The sequence below is a fragment of the Myxocyprinus asiaticus genome, chromosome 40 (assembly GCF_019703515.2).
Source record: "Myxocyprinus asiaticus isolate MX2 ecotype Aquarium Trade chromosome 40, UBuf_Myxa_2, whole genome shotgun sequence".
Taxonomy (NCBI): Eukaryota; Metazoa; Chordata; class Actinopteri; order Cypriniformes; family Catostomidae; genus Myxocyprinus; species Myxocyprinus asiaticus.
Window position 1 is genome coordinate 29407104 of NC_059383.1, and position 23317 is coordinate 29430420.

Genomic DNA, 23317 nt, shown 5'->3' on the forward strand with positions numbered 1-23317 from the left:
CGCACGCAAGGTAGCGGCGTTCTCGCCCTTCACCGAGGTGAAGCGGACGCCGCTGAACCTGGACGGGCGCCTGGCGAACTGAATCGCGTAGCCGAGTCGGACGGTCCGGGTCAGCCATCGCGATGGGTTGGAAAGCACAAGCCACGTGCCCAAACTCCGGGCGAGGGGGACCAAGGGAATGATCATGTCGGACGTACCGGTGGGTGAGGCCTCGTGGCGGGGCAGAGCTCGAGGTGCCACGTTGAGGGGACTCGAGCCCCGTGGCCATGCTGAGTCCAGGGACATCGAAGCACTTACCTGGCTCTGGCCGGCCACCATAAGATTGGCCGAGGAGGGGGGAGGAGGAATCTCGTCCCCGTAGTCCACTGGATCCAATTCCGTGTGGGCGTGTTTGTGCCACAGCTGGGCGCACAGGGGCGGGGGGTCCACCGCTGGAGCGCCATACCTGTAAATATGGGATGGTGGATGGTGGTCATGACTTTTGGGTACCGCAGTCTCTTGGGCATGCGGCAAAATATGAAACAAAAGATTCTCCTCCTGGCCCTCCACCGGGGGATGGAGTGGTCTGTTCACAAGCTCCAGAGAAGCAGGTCTCCTCGCTCCTGGGTCGCCCATCTCAGGGGGGCGCTTCGAAGCCTTCCTCGGGTTCTTAGCGGCCGGCCGTGAGACGGTTGGTGTCTGCTTCCTTCGTTGGGCCGCGAGGGTTCAGGGGAGATTGGAGGGTTCCACTCTAGCCCGACGCTCACGGCTGCCCGGGAAATCATGTCCATCATTTCCGCATCAGCCTGAGACTGGGCGACCATTCCTGAAGGAGGAAGCCCAGTTGAAGCCTCTGTGTCTGACTGGACGAGCCCGCTCTCCGATGCTGCACTCGATAACTCATCGTCTTCCCGGGCTCCAAGAGGTCGAACTCGCCCTGAGACGATCCAGCGGTCTCATCCGAGCGCCCGATGGGGGCAAGCGAGCGTGCTGGGGAATGGGAGGTCCGTGGGGGGATACCCGGCAGAGATGGTCCCATTGATGTCCCCAAATCGCCCCCAGTGCTAACCGACATGGCCTCAAACCCGTAGGTAGAAGGACCGGTGTGGGGAGCCGCTGGGGTGGCTTGCGTTCTTACGAAAGCAAGCCGCCACCGCAAAGTTGCAGTGGTCATGTTTTCGCAATGAGGACATGATCCATCCACAAACGATGTCTCCGAATGAGCAGCGCCCAGACACATAAGACAGCGATCGTGGCCGTCAGAAGCGGAGAGATAACGACCGCAACCAGGAATAACACACAAACGGAAAGGCATCTTTAAAACGACGTTCCGTGTGTGCCGCTCTTTTTGTGAATGAAAATATACTCTTTTAGAATATACTCTCTTTTTCGCTCTGACGAAGCGCCCAGGGGCATTCTCTGCGGAGAAGCCGCTGAAATGCGCTGTAAATCCAGCAGTTTTGAGGTGCGTCTTTGGAGGGAAATTGAATTCAGTGCACTGAATACAACCGCTCGGCTCCGAAGAGAATATCTGAATGAGTGGTTGCATACCAGTTTGGGGCTCCCAAGAGTGACCCCTAGTGTCACCACATCGACACAACGTTGAGTGAGTGACAGATAGGGAACTCTGCGGAATGGGGTCGATATCAGGGTACCGGAACATTCGGCAGAAACATATCAATTTCCTGTGTGATCATGTTAGATGTTTACAAAAACTTAAACTTTCCACTCTCCACTCCACCAAGAAAAGTTTAAGGTGAACTGTTTTGCTATACAGTAAACAGAAACATTCTTGTGTGTGTGTGTGCTTGTGTGTGTGTGCTAAAGTTTTCTGCTAAAGTTTGTTTTCCATCAGGAACAAATGGATGGTCCCCCTCTAAGATGTAGTTATTGTTCTATATGAATCACTCTGCATACAGATGTGACTTAACAGTCATCACTCAAAAATAGCTCTTTCCACCCATTTCCATTTGCACTTCCTCTTTCTTTCTCTCTTCTTTTTCCATCCCCCTATCTTCCCTCTCTCCTTTCAGCTGTGGCTCAGTCGGATGACTATTTTCTCCTTTCATCAAACTGTCATCATGTCAAGCACTCCTGAACATCTGTGATAGTGCCTGGATAAAAGCTTGTGATGTATGAGTGTGTGTGGTTGCTTATGAGTGCGTTGCAATTGTACATTTGCTTGTAAATGTGACTTCATTTGTTTGTGGGCGTGCAAAAGAATAATTTCAGTGCATTACAGTATGGAATTGCATGGTATGTTTGTGCTTCTTTTTGAATATGAATGTGTTCGCACTCCTACCAGGTTGTCTATGTGTGGGAGTGTTTATTTTAAAAGAAGCATATTTTGTGCATATTATGCACAAAAGCACTGGAATTGAATGCATTCATTTTCAAATAAAAAGTGTATTCTGTTTTTATATAATTTCTGGAATTTAGAAACAAGGTGGGATGGAGAAAGATGGAGAAAGCAACTTATTTATTTTTCTTTTTTTTTTTTTTTCTCTCTCATAGATAGCATTAAATGGATTAAATGGAGAGCAAATTGAGCCTTTGGCTAAGCCAGGGAAGGTGATGGATCTTTTCTATAGCAAGTCTGTGCCCCCAGGTCCCATCTGTAGGCCTTTGAACCCTGGATAACCGGTTGTGGAGAAAGAGAAATCTCTGAGCCATATCATTTTGATCTGGGAAAAGACAGAAATTTAGTGATAGGGAAAGAGAGAGAAATTGATACAGCAAGAGCTGTGATATTCTCAGTGTGAGCTGCACACACAGGCATTTCTCTATTCATTCTAATCAGGATGAATCAGGTATGTTTGCCAGAGGATTACACACCTGTGCACTCACATGCATAAAGTTTCCCAGGGAAGGATTACAAGTCAACAGAAATCTCTATTATGCTTAGATTACAGTCAGGGGAAATCATTTCCAAACTATCCCATCCAATTACGTCTGTGACAGTTTTATTAGTGGGGGTGAGTCGAAGATCGTGAGTGTGTGTTTGTGCGCACACACATGCAGTGACAGAGAGAAATTGAGAGAAAGCAAGAGAGAAAATGTGAGGAGCAAAAGAGAGAGGAGTGCTTTAAATCACTGTGTGCACTGAATCACTGTGGATATTTCAGCTGCTGTCACTCTTGTGTGGCTCTTTTATTCAGTAAACGGGTTTAGACCCTAAATCTTTCTCCAGATATCCCTGTGTGAAATGGAATTTTACACTCGCTTGTGGACGATTTCATGGAGCATGTCAGAACAGTTTTCCCGACTTTCAATAGCCGTTTTTTTTTATTTTTTTATTTTATTTACAGTATTGTTTTATTATTTTTGGACAGTTGCCTCTTTATTTGACAGATACAGTGAAAAGAAACTATACTGAAGAGAGGTGGAAAATGGATCAGGGCATGTTGCTGGCTGGATTCGAGCCTGAGTCACCCATATATGAGCACCACTACTCAATCCATCAAGAACATGTTTGCTGTCTGCTATGCGATTTCAGACACACATTTACTGTAGTTTATAGTTTTCTTTTAAAAAATGGACCATGTTTTTTTTCTTTTATGACAATTCGGGCTTGGATTACACACACAGTCCAAAGGTTTGAAGAATTTATTTTGAGAAATCAACTTTGATATGTATTGATTTAGATAATAAAGTCTTTTTAACTTTTAAACATCAGATTTTGCTGGTTTCCTTTTATAGTTTTGTTTGATAGGGTTTGACCTCATGATTGGAGAAATATGAAGTGTTTTTTGTTTTACCCAAAATAACAAAATATGAGCCTAGTCAAGCTCATATGCTTTTAAATGATCAACTTGTCGAAAAAATATATGTGTAATCATAACTCTGTACCACTCCTCCACATTACATTATAACTAGATGTTACAGTTCATTCTATCAATTGAGAAGCTACAGTGCGAAGAGGAGCTGTCCATGTTTCTGAAATTAGCCCTTGATCTTTAGTATTTTCAGTACATCCTGCACTATGCTGTTCTGAAATCCACTGCAGGCACCTTCACATACTTTTGGGCAGATTTCACTGTATCTCTTGGTGTCATAGTCTCATATGCTGTTCACGTAAAAACGTCATCCAAACTGAGAGTGCTTTTGAATGTGATTGACAGACCAGTTAAGCAAGCGAGTAAGCTTGCTGTCAGAGAAACCTGGCTGATGTGCAGATAGGTACCTTTGTGTAAAGTAGATTTGCTCAGTTAGATGTTTTTGTAGATTTGCTGCTCAGTTATATATTTTCAGGTAAGCTAATATTTTGATGCACTTCATTGTGGAACAGACGTGTGAAGAGATATTAATAGCAAAGGTATAGCTTAGTAGTTAAAGATCTTGGCAGGTAGCCAAAAAGTATGTAGGTCCGAACCTAGGAAAAGGGCAATCATGAGATATCACCATTTAACCTTGTGCAATGCACAAACTACAGAAGTCCTCCTCTCATTTTGGTGTGGTATATTCAGAGCAACACTTATCAATGGGTTCCAGATGTAACAAGAAATTAACATTTCATAAGCATTTAATAAACCTGTAATAACAAGTAACAAACTTTTTTTTTTTTTTTTTTTTAGGATCACGTGATGGCCTCTCAGCGATGTCTGGAACATTGCCTCACTTTCTGCAGGAGCCTGATGATGCATACATTGTCAAGAGCAACCCCATCAAGTTACGTTGCCGTGCCCGCCCTGCCCTCCAGATCTTTTTTAAATGCAATGGGGAGTGGGTGCATCAAAACCAGCACACCGCATTGGAGCATACTGAACTAGGAACTGGTAAGACATAATTACACACACAAAAGCCCAAATTGTCCAATATTAACCCTATTTACTTGTCACCAGGCCCTTTTATTTTTTAACCCCTCCCCTTCAATCACATGTCATATTGAGAAGATGTTCATGATCCTATTCCGATTCCGACTTTTTCTTTTTTTTCTTTTTTCTCTCATTTAGTATCCAGTTTCACTTGGAAATCCATCACATTACAAGAGTAAAATAGGTTGTGAACACTGTTTCATGTTGACTTTAATGCACCTTCTATCATTTTCTCTCTGTTTCAAACTAAAACACCCAGCAGTGTCTGATACTGGAGAGTAGTGTCCCGAATGTCAAATCCTACACCAGCGGTTGTTTGGCTCAACTTCTACCAACGTTTCATCTTTTAGTTCACTCTCCATCAAACAGTGTGCTATCTGTAAGAGCTTGAAAGGAAGTGATTGTTGCATTTAGTGTTTGGTGGTGGAGATTTTGACAGCAAAAAGGGCTGATGCAATGATGCAACAGAGTGAAATAGCACTTTTCCCCCCCTATCGGGTCAGTGTTTGACCCGGGCATGTATTGCTGCTTTATATTCAAAAACGTTTGAATGCAGTTTGGATCATTTCTGTCATGTTTTTACATTTAGTGCTTATTTCATTGGCTTTTTCTGTTGTTGATAAAAGTTGGCTGAAAAAAATGACATTTTTTTTTTTTTTTATGCTACCTGTATTAAAAGCTTTAAAAAGACTGCAAGGCAGATCAAAATCCTTAGATATGGAAAACTAATCACAGTTCAGTGACCTCAACCACTCCTTGTGTTATTCTTAGAACAGTTTTTAAGTAGTCGTTTAGCGTGTTGAGTGATATGATGTGAGTAAAGTGCACTTCTATCAGGAAGACTCGCAGACTTGAGTGAAATTTAAGATGACATTTATGTGAATATAAAACAGAAATGTAATGTCTCTCTTTGGTGTAAGCCCCATCTGGCGGTCCAAAGAAGTTGTACTCGGAACCGTCATATCCTGCCGGAGATAGGAGGCTGGGGCGAGGAGCCTACACCCGTGCAGGACGGAACTCAACTTGTGATGGTGGGGTGGTGGAGGTTGCCATGTTAGCACACTGAAACAGCAATGTGATAGATTGTGAGCAGACGTATACAGCACTGGCTTACATGTGATTGGCTAAGAGATACCTAGCTAATGGTGCGATGATGTATAGCCGCTAGTCTTCCTGCTAGAACTACGCTGCGCTTACATTTACTGTAAAGCAAGAACAATCCCCTTTGAACAACCTGGGGTTAAATGCCTAACTCAAGGGTACAATAGTGATATGCCATATGGGCTCTGTTACAAAACCTAGTGAGATGCCATGCTGCCTCTTGCCTACATAGGAAGCTGACTTCTAACTGAATATGACCCTCATAAGTGACTTATTTGGAACGCTCTACAAAGGAAGCAACTTTGTGCATCATATGAATAATACTCCGTACGCAAAGCACACAGGAGACTCAACTCGATATATTTCAGTACAGGTGACGCATGAGGAATGATGCACTACTTTAATAAACATACATTTTGTGTAAAATAGTCAGTTTTTAATTATTGATACATTGTTTTGTTGACTTAAACTCGGTGGAGCATTAAAATGAAAAAACCTCATCTGTTTAGAAGAAACTTTAACTTGCTTTTAGCACCACACCGTGGACATTTCACTTTGGAACGCCTGAGCTACATATAAGAAGCCACGTGATTTTGCAAAAATATCGCCACGTCACAATTTTTCATGAGATCAGGCTCGAATATAAGCAACCTATTGAGCTGAGGTAAGTCTTCTTTTCCTACAATCAATAACTCAGCTTGCATGCTGAAAGGCCCAAAGCTGATCTTGGATCATCTGCTAAAATCAGAATCCACCTAAATATCTGGGGTTGCATTCCGCCTAGCTTGCCATCTCAGCTCCCTCCCACCACACATATTGGGGCCTTTTATCTTGCATTGCAATGACCATTGAATCACAGTGGGTTGTTGGACTGCCTAATCATCTCTGTACATCTGTGAGGCTCTGTTGATTAAGACCGGGCTATCTCAGTCCAGCACTGATATACTCAGATTGCATCTCTCCAGTGGCAAAGCCAATAAATCAAACTCAGAGAGTGGGAGCAGTGGTGTCCTTGGACTGCTTGCGTGCCTGCTCGGATTATTGTCCTGCTGGGCTGAATGGAATCGCTTATGGACGGATGGTTGGTAAATCTGTCAATGCTTTTGAAATTGTGCTGTTTTGTGAAGAGTGGTAAGGACTTTAAAACCACACTGCGGGACAGGAAGAGGTTGATGCATTCAGAATGAAAATGTATTAGAGATGTCTCTCAGACAGACAAGCACACACATTTTACCTGTCTAATGTTTGTAAAAGTGCCATTCAGGGCTTTTACTTGTTCACTGCTGTCTTAAAGGAATAGTGCACCCAAAAAATGAAAAGTCTGTCATTATTTAGTTTCCCTCAATTAGATATTTAAGTCTTTATTCATTAACAATGTTTATGTCCACACTAGCTTTCCTTGGTGCATTTATGAGAAGTAGTGACGTTTGATTCTTGAAAAAAATCGTTCATTTGAGTAAGATCTTTTCAATGAATAATTTTCAATGAGTTGATCAGGTTCACAAAGTCTGAGTGATTTGTTCACAAAATTGACTACTTGAGGTTTACAAATCACTGCAGGGGAAGATTGTCAGTGAATAACTACTTACCAAAGCTATCATATTACTTTTATGACCATTTTTATAATGGTTTAATGGTGCTTTTGCATCCTTTTTGAAGTTTGAAAGCTCCATTTCCCATTTCTACTTTCTATTTTCCAAGTTCGGTTTGTCATAAGAGTGAGTAAATTATGATAAAATTTTCACTTTAGGATGAACTATTCCTTTAAAGTCATTCTCACGAAAAAGAAGCATGAATCAAATGGACCAGAGATGAACATCAACACAAAATGAGTCACTGTAAACATCACACAGTGTTTGTGTGTGTGTGTGTGTGTGTGTGTGTGTGTGTAGCTATGTTTGTGTTTTGACACTAGAACATGGAATCACAAGAATTAATTGAGACGTAAAAGGAAAGCTCCTGCTTTGCTCCTTCATGTTTGATGAACGTTGTCAGGAAGAAGGGCCAGTAAGCAGGTCTGTTTGAGAACTAGCCAGGTCTATTTCATCCCCATGGCCAAACACAGAGTCACAGCAGAGCTGGCTAACAGAGCTGGACACTGCAGGGATTCACTGGCAAATAAACAGAACCATGCAGAACCAGGACAGCGTTTAATGAAAACAGAACAATCGCCTCACATCCTGCCAATCATCATTCACATCTCTGTTTGCTACTAATGCAACACTGTTTTATTAAAATGAGGAGCTTTAGGCCTGTTACTACAACTGAAATGTAAATGAAGCAAATGGTCATTTTAAATGGGAAAAGGGTGCATTGCAAACATTGCAAAATTATTATACTGACACTGAAATTACCACTTTGCAATAAAACATTGTCCTGGTCTGCAACTTTCAAAGGTTAAACATTTTTATATGAGATTGTTGAATATAATATTAAAAATACAAATTGTAGTTAAGGGGCATTAGCTTGTGAAGTATATAATTATGATATGATATAAGATTTATTTTTGCAGATAATTATTTAGCATGAAAGTAGTGGAGATTTGAATGACAGCATTAACCCTTGTATTTTGTAAGAAAATTCCAAACAACTTATTTGTTTGGGTCAAAAAAGATCTACATTAAATATACGGCACACCATCCTTTTGATTATAAATATGAACATTGATATAGGCTTGTTTTTCACACTAAATACAAGCGTTTATAATTCAGTATACAGTATGTCAGTGGTGGTACTATTCTTTTACAGTAGATATATAGTAAACCCTTCATTTTGAGTAAAAAAAAAAAACTAAAAAAAACCTGATAATTGGAATGCATACATGTTGTATCTGTTTGTAACAAATACAGAATCATGGTTTATATTCTATATTCTATGTTTTTATTTCAGAAAATAAATGTCCATCCGGCAGATGAAAAAATAGCGAAAAATCGCATAGACTTCCATTGAAAAGGTCCCCTACTCAAATCGAGGGATCGGGATGTCAGATACTTTTGATGGTCTCTTTTGACCTGGGCCAGTAAGAAACCATTTAGCAACCTTTTAGTATTGCCCAAGTAACCACCCAAATCACCCTGATATTGCATAAATATAAGCAAGTATCATAAACTTGTTAAACAGTTTATTTTACTTGTTCATTTATTCATTGCTTTGGAGAATCCAAAGGCTTTTTTTACCAAATACAAAATCAAGACAAGCTTTTTGCTGTTTTTAACTCTTAAATGGGTCAAAAATGACCCGAACATAACAGGTGGGTTAAACTTGAATTGATGCAGTAGATGTATTGATAGCACTAATAGTACTAAAGAATGAATTATTAGAATAAACACTGTAACATATAATAGAGTAAAAAAAAAAAAAGAAGAAGAACAGCAGCATTGAATTAAGCAAAATTAATATGTGACAAAAATGTAAAATGCTGCACACAGACCTCTGTGCAGTGATTCAGTTCAGAGAATCGTTTTTTGGTTCATTTACTGTCTGAACGAACCGACTCACTGAAGTGAATCAGACTTCCCAATGCAACATACGAGAGGCAAAGGACATTCATTGAGAGCACGTTTGATTTTGCTACAGTTTGCTTGACTGTAAAGCTGAATGTCATGCAGATTGTTGAAAAAATATATTTTTTAAAAAGTCACTATTTCTGTTTTTTATTCAGTTAATAAAAAGTTTATTTGTTGTATGTAAAATGGAAAAAGCATTGTTAGCATTGTTAGTGATCTAATAGCACTATTATATTAATGAGTGTTTTTTTGGCGTGAGGACTGATAAAGGGAGAGCTCAGGTGTACAACCTTGGAAGCACACCTCGGGCGTTGTCGGTTCACCATATGGTCAACAATTCATAATTCAGTTCTGATGAATTCACTCGGAGTCCACATCCAGCACATTTTCGCACAAAACATTTGTGCACATGCACGTGCCTGTTTGTTTAATAATTACAAGGCTTTTAGGCTGGCACTTCATGAAAATGTATTTGATATGGCTCTATGAACTGCGGCACCCATGAGGTGTCAGTTACCCGTGTTGCCGGGGGTAACAGTCGCCATGGCTGCAATTGATAGCAAATCACTGCAGCCCTCTATGTAGTCTGGCCACAGTAAACAGGGTGTTAACAAAACTCGGCAGCATAGCACCTGTTTCCCAGCACAGAGCAGAGAGCTTAATGTGTGTGTGTTGATATTCAAAAAACTGAATGAAATGTTTCGCTTTTGGCCGCCACAGGAAATGACTCACTGAGTAAAGACTCAACCTTTTGTCATGGCGAATAGTATGGGCTGTTAGAGAGCAGGAGGGCAGGGCATGTCAGAGCAACAGTCAGCAAGAGCACCCTAACCCCACTGCGTACTGATCAATATAGCTCATGCAGCTAAAGCCGCTGAGCCTACTATTACTGAGTGTGTGTGTGAGAGAGAGAGAGAGACTCAAAGAAAAAAGAGAGGAGAGATGAGGAGAGATTTATTAGAAGAGGAATATCGATAGAGATCGACAGTGAGAAATAGAGCGAAATAGAGCAGGGTGCGTAGAAAGATTGAGGCTGAGAGAGAAATGAAACAAATGCAGGCCAGGCCGACAGTAGAGAGATTTAAAGGGGAAGAGGATGAGAGAAGGATGTAGAAAAAAAGACAGGAAAAGAGTTAAATGAATACTGTAGCTTAAACACAATAAACATTCTTTCATAGTTTCCTCTCCTTAGTGTTTTTCTAGACCTGTATGACTTTCTTTCTTCTGTGGAACACAAAAAGAGATTTTTTGAGGCAATGGCATAGATTTGGCTTGAACATTGGAGGGTTGAGGTGTGAAGCATTTACATGTTAAATATTGTATTAAGGGGGGGGAGGAATTCCTCTCTGGAATCTACGCCCTTGTTTTGAGGAATGCCCAAGGGCTGTAAAGCTCCAAAAAAGCACCATCAAAATAGGCAGAGGCTAGTTGCACTAAGTGCAAATAGCGATAGCTTCTATTTACACTAAGTGCAAATAGCAACAGATGCTATTTTCACTCTAGTGCAAATAGTGGCAGATACACTTACACCCCTGTTTAAACACTAACATACAGTATAGTGGCATCACTGCAGCATATTTATTGTGTTTTTTTGGAGTCCCACAGACACCCTACACCAACCCCTACCCCTAACCCTACCTTACAAAAATTAACCATGGTTTTACTATGGAAACCATAGTATCACCATGGTATTTATGTAGTAAAATCATAGAAACCACAAAATTAACATGGTTACTATTAACTGCTATTAACAAAATGTTACTGTTGTAACACCATGGTTAGTACATCAGAACTATATAGTTTCCAACAAAACACATGGTTACTACAATATTACTACAGTAAAACCATGGTTAATTTTATCCGGCTCAAATCCTTCTCTCAACTCCCCAACCTTGTGACCAAATCACTGCGAGGAATCTCTTTTATTCATTACTATAAGTAGTATTATAGGAAATATTAAGAGTAGAGACATGGGAAAAAGTATGTCAAGGGGTGGGATTTGAACCTGGATCTCCAGCATGATAACACATACACATACCGTTGTTACGCCCAGAGCTACTACAGCTGCACATAAGGGTGCCGTTTGTTGTAAAATCCTGTGTTTTCACCAGACTATTGGAGTGCAAATAGTCACTTAGTTATCCAATCTCTTAATCCACTAAATGTCTAACCCGTTAACCAGTTTAATGTCTCTGCCCCATCAGCAGCTGACCCCAAATAAATCTGTCGTGGCTGTCTTGAGTTTGGTCTGAGGAGTGCTGGGTGGAGTTAGTGTAAATAGCCTCTGCCAACAAGATGGGCTATTTGCACTTAGTGTAAATAGACACTCCAATAAAAATACCATAAAAGTAGTCCATGTAGGATTTTATACAAAAATAATTAGTTTAACAATCTTGGCCACATTCAACCACCAAAAGAATGTTGGGGAATATATGCGAAATAAATTACACCTGAGCAGATTAGAAATAGGATTAAAATTCTCCACCATTCAATATGTAATACAACAGGCTTATTGTATCTACTAATAATTTATATGCAAGGAGTTTAGCTCAATAAGGGAATTAGTGATTGATTTGGGGAATATTAAAAGAATAAATTTTTTTGTCTTATCAATGTTCTTTGGCCAGGGATGAGTTGATAGGAACGTAAAATTAATTCTTTCAGTAATACTACTTTCATAGCCATTGCAAATAATATCACAAATAGACTGAAAAACTGTTTATGAGCATGTAGCTTTAGGATCAACAGATTTCAAGGGACCAATATGATTTTATAAAATAAACAGTCAAGTTCTCTTTGAATAGAAACAATACTTTATTAATTATACAACTAAACTAACAAACAACTAAACTAACACAAAGATAAACAAACATAAACACGGGTTGGTAAGTGAGTTTTGACAGAAGATGAATGGAAAATTATCTGTAACGGAAAAATGTACTTGATGGAGTATACAGACCTTGCCTCAAACCACCAATCCTTAATTTAGTACGCCATGATTTGAGATCAGTTTACTCAAATTATATTAAAGAGACACCAGCACTTTCAGCGAAATTTTGGAGGTACTTAAGTTGCGTTGTTTGTCGTTGAAGTCACTGTCCTTTGGCTTGGCTTGTGGAAGTTCTTTGTATGTTGCATCGATGGATGGGTGATGGAATGACCAGGCGGAGCCCCGGAAGTGAGGACTCCCATAAGGGCGAACTCCCCGCAACCGATGTCCAGGTGTGTGTGAAAGCCGTAGAGCAGGAAAGAGAGGAAGAGAGCCAAGGCTGGTCTTTTAACCCTTTGAGTTTGTTCATACCCCAAATAGGCTTTAAGCCAATCAGAGGGAGCTTTTCAGAGGGCCTGTGGTCTCTCTCTGTCCCTCCTTCTGAAGGTGTTTTATGAGTTTTTGTTCTCAGTTTCCCACTCAGAAAGTACATGTTTTAATCATGAATTGCATAAGAGACTATAACTGCAAATAACCTCAAAATACTTCATACCATCATTCTGGAATTTAAGAGACAGTCAATTACATACCAAACACTTGTACTTTCTTATTAAATTACAGCTATAAATCAGTTATAATGCATGATAAAACTTCTTGATATTTAGTTTGTTATTTTTAAACATGGATAATATATTACACGTTATGAAAAACATAATTGTTGGGGTTATCATCTGCATAAGATGCATTTGTAAATTATTGTTGAAATCCTACACATGGCTGTTAAATAAGAAAATTCCAAAGTCCATGTGAAATTTTCATGAATTAAACATTCATGTGAGATGGTAAGCCAGAAACATGCCTCATGATTTGTATAATAGTTTTAAGTGTAGAGAGTTGGTTATATTGAAGAACAATGGATTTCCACGGGTTTCCATGATAATCATAAAAGAGTAGTCCCTCAGCAAATGGCCAGACATGGGATGAGTTGGGGGTTTATCTGATTAACATCAAAGACCGAGGAGTTTCGCTGTGCTTCCCCCACAGTTAAGATTTTCCAGATGCGACAAACTCAGACTTGCTGGCACGAGTCAGAATTTTTAATAGATCAGAAGAAAATCAGTGTAGATTCTGTATTTAAGTAATTCTGTGTATATTTGTTCAATTTCACTTAGTTCTCTTCTGCCTCAAAGTCCTACATCCATATGCCTTGTGCACTATATATGTCAAAAGCTTACAATTTGTGTGAGGAAAAGAACAGAATGTAAAATGTAGTTCTCAAATTTCATTTGAACTTGCACATATTCAAATGTGGCGAGTGAAGACGTGCTTAGTAATGTAAATTGTAAGAAATGTAGCACTTCTAGTTCTGACTTTGATTCCTCTTTAACGATGCTAGTTCCTTAATAGTTCCATTAATGATACTTTTAGTAATGTTGAGTAGGAAATATTTGGAAGTAAGAAATGCTATTCTTATTGGATTTACTACTCTCATCAGACTGTTACCAAATAATGCTGTGATTTTATATTTTAACAGAACAGATTCTTGCAAAAGTTTACTCAGACTTTTTAAGATAATGAAGGTATTTTATTAGTCCATTAATTTGTATAAAATACCAGAAATTACAACACAACTCATAAAGTGTATCTTTAAAAACACATTGCCATATCAACAACCATCCAGTAATGTTAAGTCTTACAAGCCTTAAGTACTGTACATATAACATAGTAACAGTTCTTGTTTAATTTTGAATCAGACATGAATGACTTGAAAGTTCACAAAACAAATGCTCTCTGCTTTGCACTGTAGACTCAAAAGCACTGACTTATAAGAATCCTTTTTCAGCAAATCAAGATGCACAAGTTTGAATATGTGGAAGCTCGAACGATTTTTGTGAGCTATGGTGGAGGGCACGATTTTCAGTGAATACTAGCTTACATTTTAAGTACGCATCATACTTCATAACAAAAAGCTATTATGTGGCTTTATGCACAATTAACAGTGCATGAGTGGTATTGACTACTTTTAGTGTGTTTTATATCCTTTTCGGAGCTTGACAGATCCTGATCGCTGTCTACTTTCGTTTTATTGGAAAATAGCAACATGAACATTCTTCAGGACATCTCCTGATGTGCTCCACAGAAAAAAGAAAGCCATACAGCTTTGGAACAACATTATCTTACTCTATGGGATAATTTCAGTGCTGATGGATAAACAGGAGATAAGAGAAGACACTTGGAAGACAACTATAGAGAGAGGTAAAGAGGAACACAGCAAGAGACGGAGGGTGAGATGGTCCTCACCTGCTGCTCTGAGACTTCAAGAGGGATCGACATCCAGAATTCTGCATTAAGGTCACAGATAGCCCACTGTGCTGGATCATCTACTTCCAACAGAGAAAGACAGACAGAAGAAAAGATACATTAAGAATCAGGAAGGACAAAGACAATGAAGGAAAACAGAGGAGAGAAAGAGTTTGAAAGGGAGAGAAAGGGAAAAAAAAAACATATGCCATACAAACCCTTAAAGGAATTGTTCAACCAAAAGTGAGAATTATGAAATCATTTACTCATCCTCATGCTGTTACAAACCCTCATTGCATCCTTTTTCCTTATTAAAAAAAATAAAGGACAGAGATTTCATTTTTGGGTAAACTATCCCTTTAAGAATCTTCAATGCATCCTGCATGTTTTACATGGGTGAGCGAACAGACGCAAAAATGAGATGTAGCTGCAATCCAGGATTATAAACAGTCACTCTTTAGACGATCCTTACAGACATGTTAACAAAAGGCTTTAATTTAAGATTAGCAGCGGCACTGTCAGTCAAGACACTATCAAGCACACTCTGCATGTCTAAAGGGCTTTTAGTTCATGGCCTTCATAAACAGAGTGCTTTTTCAGTGTCATGTCAAACAAATACGATCCTTATGCATCTTGAAACAGCCTGCATGTATGTTTGCGATGCTGATGACTCGTGTGCATGCTTGCCCGCTGAATAGAGGTTGTTAATCCTTGACACTCAGACAGACTCATACAGACACAAACTCACTATGTGCCAACTGGATCAGAAGGCTCACAGAGATGGCACAGAACTCCGACTGCTTGAGACAGAACTCTAAGCCAACAGTCGGACAATATCCACACACTCACGCACAGCTGCAGTCCAATGGCCGCCAGTGCTCAACGAGGGATCAGATTTTGTTGGCCTTGCCAAGCCGTGCGAGAATAGGATGGGAGAAGAGAGACAGAGAGGACACTTTGGACATGGTATCTCTGGATGTGAAGATCCAAACAGACGGGGTCTGTTCCAATACCTAGACTCACTTACTACTGCCTGCATAGGCAGATATCTTCTAAGACAGTATTTTATTAGAGATGGAACCTCATAAATGACTGATTTTGAATGCTCCACAAAGGCTTTGTGCAGCACTCAAATAGTGCTCCGCACTGACTCACAGTTGATTCCAATGCAGTTTGATGTTAGCATGTTGCTAAGCTAACTATGTTGCTGAGCTAAGCTAACAGCCTGAGAGCGGGGCAACTTTCCGGAACAGGCATGATGTGCTAATAAGCAAACAAAGGCATAGCACACACAAAAATTGAGTAAAATAGTCAGTTTTTTTAATTAGATTGAACTATTTCATCAATATACTGTATATACTGAAAAACGTGCAACAGACATTAAGAAAAAATTTGGGTTTTGACTCACCAGAACCTATTGTATGCCTTCAGAAGACCTGAATATGATGCACAAGTCGCATGTACTACTTTTATTATACTTTTGGGTCCTTTTAAGCTTTAAAATCCCTGCCATTTTATTGAAAAGATAGATTTGAATATACATTACATTTGACCCTTCGTTAAGCTTTTACTATGACTTGAATCAATACATAAATGAATTAACGTTCCATTGTTAGCTTTAATTTACCTTGGAGCAAATATAGGTGTCATTGCTGATGTTATTCATGTTCATTTGGGAATGAGGGCTGACACAGTTTACTCCATAACATGCTCTTCTCCAGATGTATTAAAAAAAAAAAACACTGCAGGTATCCTCTATCTATCTCTCTTTCTCTCTCTCTGTCCGTTCGTCTGTCTGTCTGTTCAATTATATGTCCATCCATGTTTACAAGATCATATATAATCCATGATCAGATGGACAAAAAAAAAATAATAATAATAATAATAATAATAATTTACCATGTAATTTCCCATAGAGGACTGACTCTGGCATTGGAGCCTTGAAGTTGCACAGACTTTATTGTCAAAAACAATGTTATCACGAGTGCATGTTATCACGAGTGAACAAAATTCTGCTTAACCGCCACAGGATGAGAAAGTGCTCTGTTCCCATTGGGCGCTCAGACATTTTTGCAGCACACAACTTAGTTTAAGTTAAGGAATACAAGATTTGTATGTGTGTCTGTGTATGCATGTGTTTAAAAGCACAAAAGTAAAAGAATAACCAAAACTATTAGATGAAGCCAAGTGTGTAGTAAAGCCATTCCAGAGAGGATTTTGTAAGCGCTATAAATGTGTATCTAGGGTTTATCTCTAATCCATGGCCTCAAGGTCTTTGGCAGACATGAAACAAAGTCACATTTGGTTGGTTTTTTGGAGGATTTCCATCCTTCTAGTCTAATGGATGCATCAGAAACAATGGGTTTACCATTACATATGCCAGTGCCTATGTGCTTCCTATAAGGCCACACACAACACTGGCACCCACTGCAACACCCTCCATATGCCACACATTCATAATCATTAGTCAAGCTGTACTGTTTTCTACTTTCCTTTGCCTGTACACACTCACTTTGTCTCTGTCCAGGGCCTGAAACAATGATTTATATGGTTTATTTAAAGTCAGCGGTGCCTTGAGTAAAACAGTTAGCTTGTCCATGCAGTCACTCTCAAGCTTGTTGTCATTTAGTTCCAAACTCGGCTTGAGCATCTCGATTCCTTCAAGCATCGATAAATGATTCTAGACTGTAAGGTTCCATTTTCTTGGCAGACTCCCCATTGTTTGCATTCCAAGTAAACTCAACAGAAGTTTTCCATTTCTGAGGGGTGAGGTTTATTTCCGCCATCATTTATTCATCAAGTTAAAGTTTTTCAGTGTGATATCAAGGAAAGTGTGATATTTTTAACTTATCTTCAGGGCTGGGATGCTGTGATTGTCTGGTACAATATGTTCTCTTTTGCTGCTTCAGAGCAAATTTCATGGAAGCTCATGTCCTGTGATGTCAAACTTTGCTTCCTGTGATGAATATTAATGGTTTCTAAATGTAGAAAGATGACTGTTCAGGTCAAGCAGGTCAAAGATAAGTGGAGAAAGCTATCCATTAGCGTTCCTATCCATCTTAATGGCAGTTGCTCGGCTAGCACAGGGCACCCCCGGAAGTATGCAACCTGCATCCTGCCATTGTTGGTTATGGGTACAGTCTTTTTTGAGGCAATCACCTGAGAAATAAAGTCCATTTCACGTTAAGAGCCCTCCAATAAAAATTGGTCAATTGCAAAATATCTGCTATGATTGTCAGGATTAGCAGAGAGTAAGAGGCTCAGGACCCAAGCACAGCGTTGACAAAGCCAAAGTATTAATTTATATAAAAATAAAACAAAAAACAAAACATAAACTACCCCGCAGGGGAAAAAGTAATCCAACTGGGGCTGAGGAAACTGGAGGCAGGACCGACCGGACCAGGTGGGGATAGAGAATAAACCAACAGACATCAACAAGACCAACTGGAACTGAACAAACACACAAGACCGACTAGGTACACAAGATGAACTGGCACTGGACAGCACACATGAGGAGGCTAAAATAGGGAGAGAAATCAAATGGGTTAACAGGGGACAGGTGAGGCAAATTAACTAATAATAAGCAAACAAGGAGGTGGGGTATGACATAAGATAGAGATACACGTGGAAATGCAGAAACAAAACAAAGCCACATGCTCTCACAAGACAACAAAACACTCAAATGGCATGAGCGCACATCGCCAAGACAATAAGGCAATATACACCCATGCCAACCAACAAACAAGGTGAGAGAAAGCATAGCAATGCCAAACAAAGTGATGCCACGCATTCTCACACTAAACAAAACTGAGCATACATCGCGAGGCAAACGCCATGACACTTGTGCGAGAGTTCGGCCAAACACAAACCCGAAATCTCAGACTGGATCCAGACACCATGCTCCAAATATGAAACAAGACAGACCGAAGTGCGCACGGCAGGGAATTCAACCGAAACTGTGCGCTCACACAAAGGCAGACAATGAAACACAAGACAGACATGGGATGATGATGTCACGGTCCTGTCAGAAATAAACCCAAACTGACAGATTGACAGGACCATGACAATGATATAATTAAATAATTTCGATGTTTTTTATATTTGATTTTGGTGCTTGTGTCAGAATACAAGGTTACTTTTGAATTCTGTAGCCATGAATGGAGAAAGATACTTTTGTCAAAATGCTCTTGTCAAAACTTGGTTTAGATAATGAAACAGAAGCAAAAGTCTTTACTATATTCTGTATTACATTGATATGTCTTAATACAAGTGTTTCCCAGCAGACTCAATAGAGCATATTATCTCAACAGATTTTTTAGAGGTCTAATTTAACTCTATTTTTATGGCCAGTATGCCCTTGAATTCAATTGTACAAGTGTTTTCATTTTGTGTTATCCACAGGAGCTTTGAGTGGCCATTGCAGATGATATATTCAGCAAAGTCACATTATTCTGGGAATATGCAGCACTTCATTGGAACAGTCAGCAGGGGAATTTTATTGGTTATATTTGACAGATATTTGGAGTAGGTATACTATACTGAGGGTGCCTGCTGAAATCTTTTTACCTCCTTTAGGCACAGGAAGCTCAGTTATGTTCTGTCAGTTCTGTTCTGTTCCCCACAGGCCTGTTTGAAAGATAATAATTTATATTTAAAGGATTATAGATGCTTAGAGTCCTGACCTGACTCATGTCTCCCTGTATTTAGTAATAGCCTTTTCATTTCAAATTTTCTCACTTCCTCTCTCTCTCCCTCTTTTTGAGAGACTCTAGAGCTCTGATCTCATCTCTCACAGCAAAGCACAATTCTCGGACTAAGGAATTTTGAATAGATTTTCCATTGCTTACCTTAATATCATTAAAGATGAGTCTCATTTTCTCTCGCTAGAGCAAATACACCCATAGAGACCCACATGAAAGCTTGTATTAACGCTGCTGTGTGCAACAGAGTTTCATAGTCATAATTCTGCCTCCACTCACCCTAAACATAATTGTGTCTCTAATTCACAGTACGGTTTCATTTAAAACTGTTTTTACTATTCTGAGCATTAACTTACTCTTTCAGAACTCACACTGCAGAGTGCATCTCAGTGTTGGGGAGTAACTACTTAAAAGTAACTATGCAACTACCAAATTTTTTTTTTAAAAGGTGACAGCTCGAGTGTTTTTTAATCAGTATAGTTTTTCCATTTACAAGCCAACATTTTCTTACAGGAAAACGACAAGTTGCTTCCGAAAGTTCATATACCCTGAAATAAACCCAATTCTGCCAAATCTAATCAATTGTGAACACAGTTTCCCTCTAGCGCTACTGATAGCATGTTGTGCAAGCAACCTCTGAGACATGGGTACTGGTCCCTTGGGAACTGGGAAGTAATGGTGTTCACATAAATATTAGAGAACACAATTTGGAGGTTGCATTTGTGCTCAAAAGTGTATTTGTTTTTACTCCACTTACAGTTACGGTATGTATAGGATTAGGGTTTGAGTTTAGGACAGTTAAAAAAAATACATTCCTGTTGTCTGTATTACATCATTCACAACTAAAAATACTAATTACATTTGGTGTCACCCTGTAGACATTTCACCTTGTAACTGAAACTCACACTTGCACATTTGTTCAACAACACTTCTTGTTCCCTATCTGTCACTCACTCGACGTTGTGTCGATGTAGTGACACTAGGGGTTGCGCTTGGGAGCCCCAAACACCTCTTATATTTGAGAAAGGCCGATGAGAATTTGTAAGTGGAATTTGCATGCCACTCCCCCGGGTATAAAAGGAGCCCGCTTGCAACCACTCATTCAGATTTGTTCTTCGGAGCTGAGCGGTGTCAATGAAATCCACTGCTGTTCCATTCACCTCTGGCGAAACAAAAGTGTTGTACGCGGCTGTTGGATACACGGTGCATTACAGTGGGTTCTCCCCCACTTGCACAGATAAGTGCAGAGAACGCCCCGGGCACTTCAGCAGCCACACTTGAGCAACTAAAAGAGTATATTTTCTCAGAGCGAGCACTGACAGAAAGCGTCTTTTTAAAGATGCCTTTCCATTCGTGTGTAGTTCCTGGGTGCGGTCGTTATCTCTCTCCCTCTGACACCCACGATCACTGTCTCACGTCCCCCCGCCAGAGGCGAACCAAGTGGAACCCTCCACCCTGCCCTGAGCCCTTGCGGCTCGATGACTAGTTCCTGGGCTTAGAGCGCCACTCACTGCCGAGCTCCCTGGCGAATTCCCCTGAGGAAGGATCTCCTTTCTCAGGGACGGGGCACGATTTGGCACCCGCACCCAGGCCTCTGGAACCTCCATGTCTTGCCCCTGGATGAAACGCAGAAGACCTAAGTTGGCTACCACCGGCAATGGTAGACACTATCACTCAGGCCAGGGCTCCCTCTACGAGGCAGCTGTATGCCTTGAAGTAGCGTCTGTTCGCAAATGGGTTTTCTTCCCAAGGGGAAGACCCCCAGAGATGTGCAGTCGGGTCGGTGCTTTCCTTCCTGCAAGAGAGGTTGGAGGGGCGGCTGTCCCCCTCCACCTTAAACGTGTATGTGGCCGCTATAGCGGCACACCACGATGCAATGGATGGTAAGTCCTTGGGGAAGCACGACCTGATCATTAGGTTCCTTAGATGTGCCAGGAGGTTGAATCCTCCTAGGCCGTGCCTCGTTCCCTCGTGGGATCTCTCTGTGGTCCTTCTGGGCCTACAGGGAGCCCCGTTTGAGCCCTTGGAGTCAGTCAAGCTAAAGGCCTTCTCATTGAAGACGGCCCTCCTGACTGCACTCACTTCCATCAAGAGGGTTGGGGACCTGCAGGCATTCTCTGTCAGCGATACGTGCCTAGAGTTCAGTCCGGCATACTCTCAGGTGATCCAGATACCCCGTACAGGCTATGTGCCCAAGGTTCCCACTACGCTGTCCTTTTCTGCATATCGCAAACCCCTTCAGCTTATCGCGGCGCCATTTTGCGGCCCTCTTCAGCCTGTCGCGGCACGTTCGGCATAACGCGGTGGCCCGTTTCAGCTTATCGTGGCCCGCTCGCCCCGTTTCGCGGCCGGCCCACAAGGAAAAGTCCTGGTTCTCCCTATGGTCTGCCCCTGCGTACAACCTTTGGGTCACATTCAACTATGGTGTGAAAGTAGCCAGTAGTTTTATTTGTCAATAAAAATGCAAAAAATTTATTATTAGTATCCTGCTGGACAAATTTTAAAGTTGTTTCAGAATGAAAGCATATGCTTTAGGTGTATGAAGACAAAACTGCCCTTCAACACACTTCTTATTGCGTTCTGTTGACATTTCAATTATTTGTTGCTTTTCCCCTCCCCTCAAACATACACCAAAGAAAGTGAAATCTGCGTTAGTAATTACAACCAGAGTTGTTATTATTTCAAATTTTAATTTAGTTTTTATTTCTGCATCATTTTCAATTTGTCCATTCAATTTGTTTTGTTTTATCAAAATTATGGGATAAATACATGTAATGTAATTAATTAAATACATTTAATGTTTTCAATGCATTTAATAAATGGTAATATTAAAACATTTAATAATGCCCATAAAATTTAATACAACAACAGAAAATAAAAACAGAAAAGATCAGATACCATTAAAAAACTATTTAGATATTACAGTACTACGCTTCACACTTTTCAGTTCTTTCTGCATAAAGTCAAGATCAAACTCAACTTGGGCTGACGTTTCGTTCTTTTCACATAATATTTAGTATGGATAACAGGTAAATAGAGACTTCTCCCCTCACTTGTGTTCTTCATTGTATTTTCTGACTTTTTTGCCATTGAAACGCAAGTGCCAGCTTTACAGGTAACGCTAGCAGGTTGCCCTACAAATATGTAATGGACTGAGTTGTACAATTTCCATCATGGTCTGTTTCATCCATCATATTACTTTAAATGTCCCTGATACATAGTAAATTTGATTTTGTCTCGATATAGTCAACATTTTCAATTAGAAATTACTTTGCATAGTAAGAGTGAGTCTGATAAAACGTGTTCTATTTAATAATTTGCAGAGTTGGGGAACGTACTTTTTAAAGTGTACTTACGTTATTGATATTTCTGGATGAGAGCGGCAGAGCACGTCTGGCAAATGGCGATCTCTTTCCCGCACACACATACAACACGAGTGCGCAGGCGAGAGTGTTAAAAAAGTACTTTGAAAGAGTGCGCACTGCTGCTCTCAGTTAGAATAATCACACGTAAGGACATATACGGTTGAAAACTACTGCGCAGTATCATGTACAGTATGAATATATGTGTGATAAGGTTAAGTTTGTGGGCAATGTAGGATTCAGGAGACAGTGAACAGTTGGGGTGAGTATTTATTTACTCTTTTTCGAAACACACAAAACTTTAACATAAAAGGGCTCTCAGTAGCCAACTTGAACACACAGGGTAAACACAGACTTTTCTGTGGTAAACACGCAGACACCACTCTTCTCTGCCACTCTCTCTCTCCTCTGCCGCTTTGACAAGTCATATAGGGTCTCCATCCGCCATCACTATGATGAGTGACAGGTGTTAGAGTAATTATAGCCCAGGTGATGAGCTGCAGAGAGCACATCAATATGAAGACAAAACCAAATCCCAGACATTTAGAGGCAATTTTGAAATCCTGGCCGGATGCTTTTTTCAGGTCTGAAAAAGAGGACATGTCTGGGGAAAGTAGGACGTATG

General features: G+C 40.4%; 1 protein-coding gene across 1 annotated transcript in view; it reads left to right on the forward strand.

The window, feature by feature from the left end:
* The window catches only part of LOC127431079 (netrin receptor UNC5D-like), a 335898-nt gene that overhangs the window by 228273 nt on the left and 84308 nt on the right, over positions 1-23317 (forward strand). The window contains exon 2 of the mRNA XM_051681323.1: positions 4554-4754. Within this exon, the coding sequence (XP_051537283.1) occupies positions 4554-4754 (201 nt within the window). The remainder of the gene's footprint in view (positions 1-4553; positions 4755-23317) is intronic.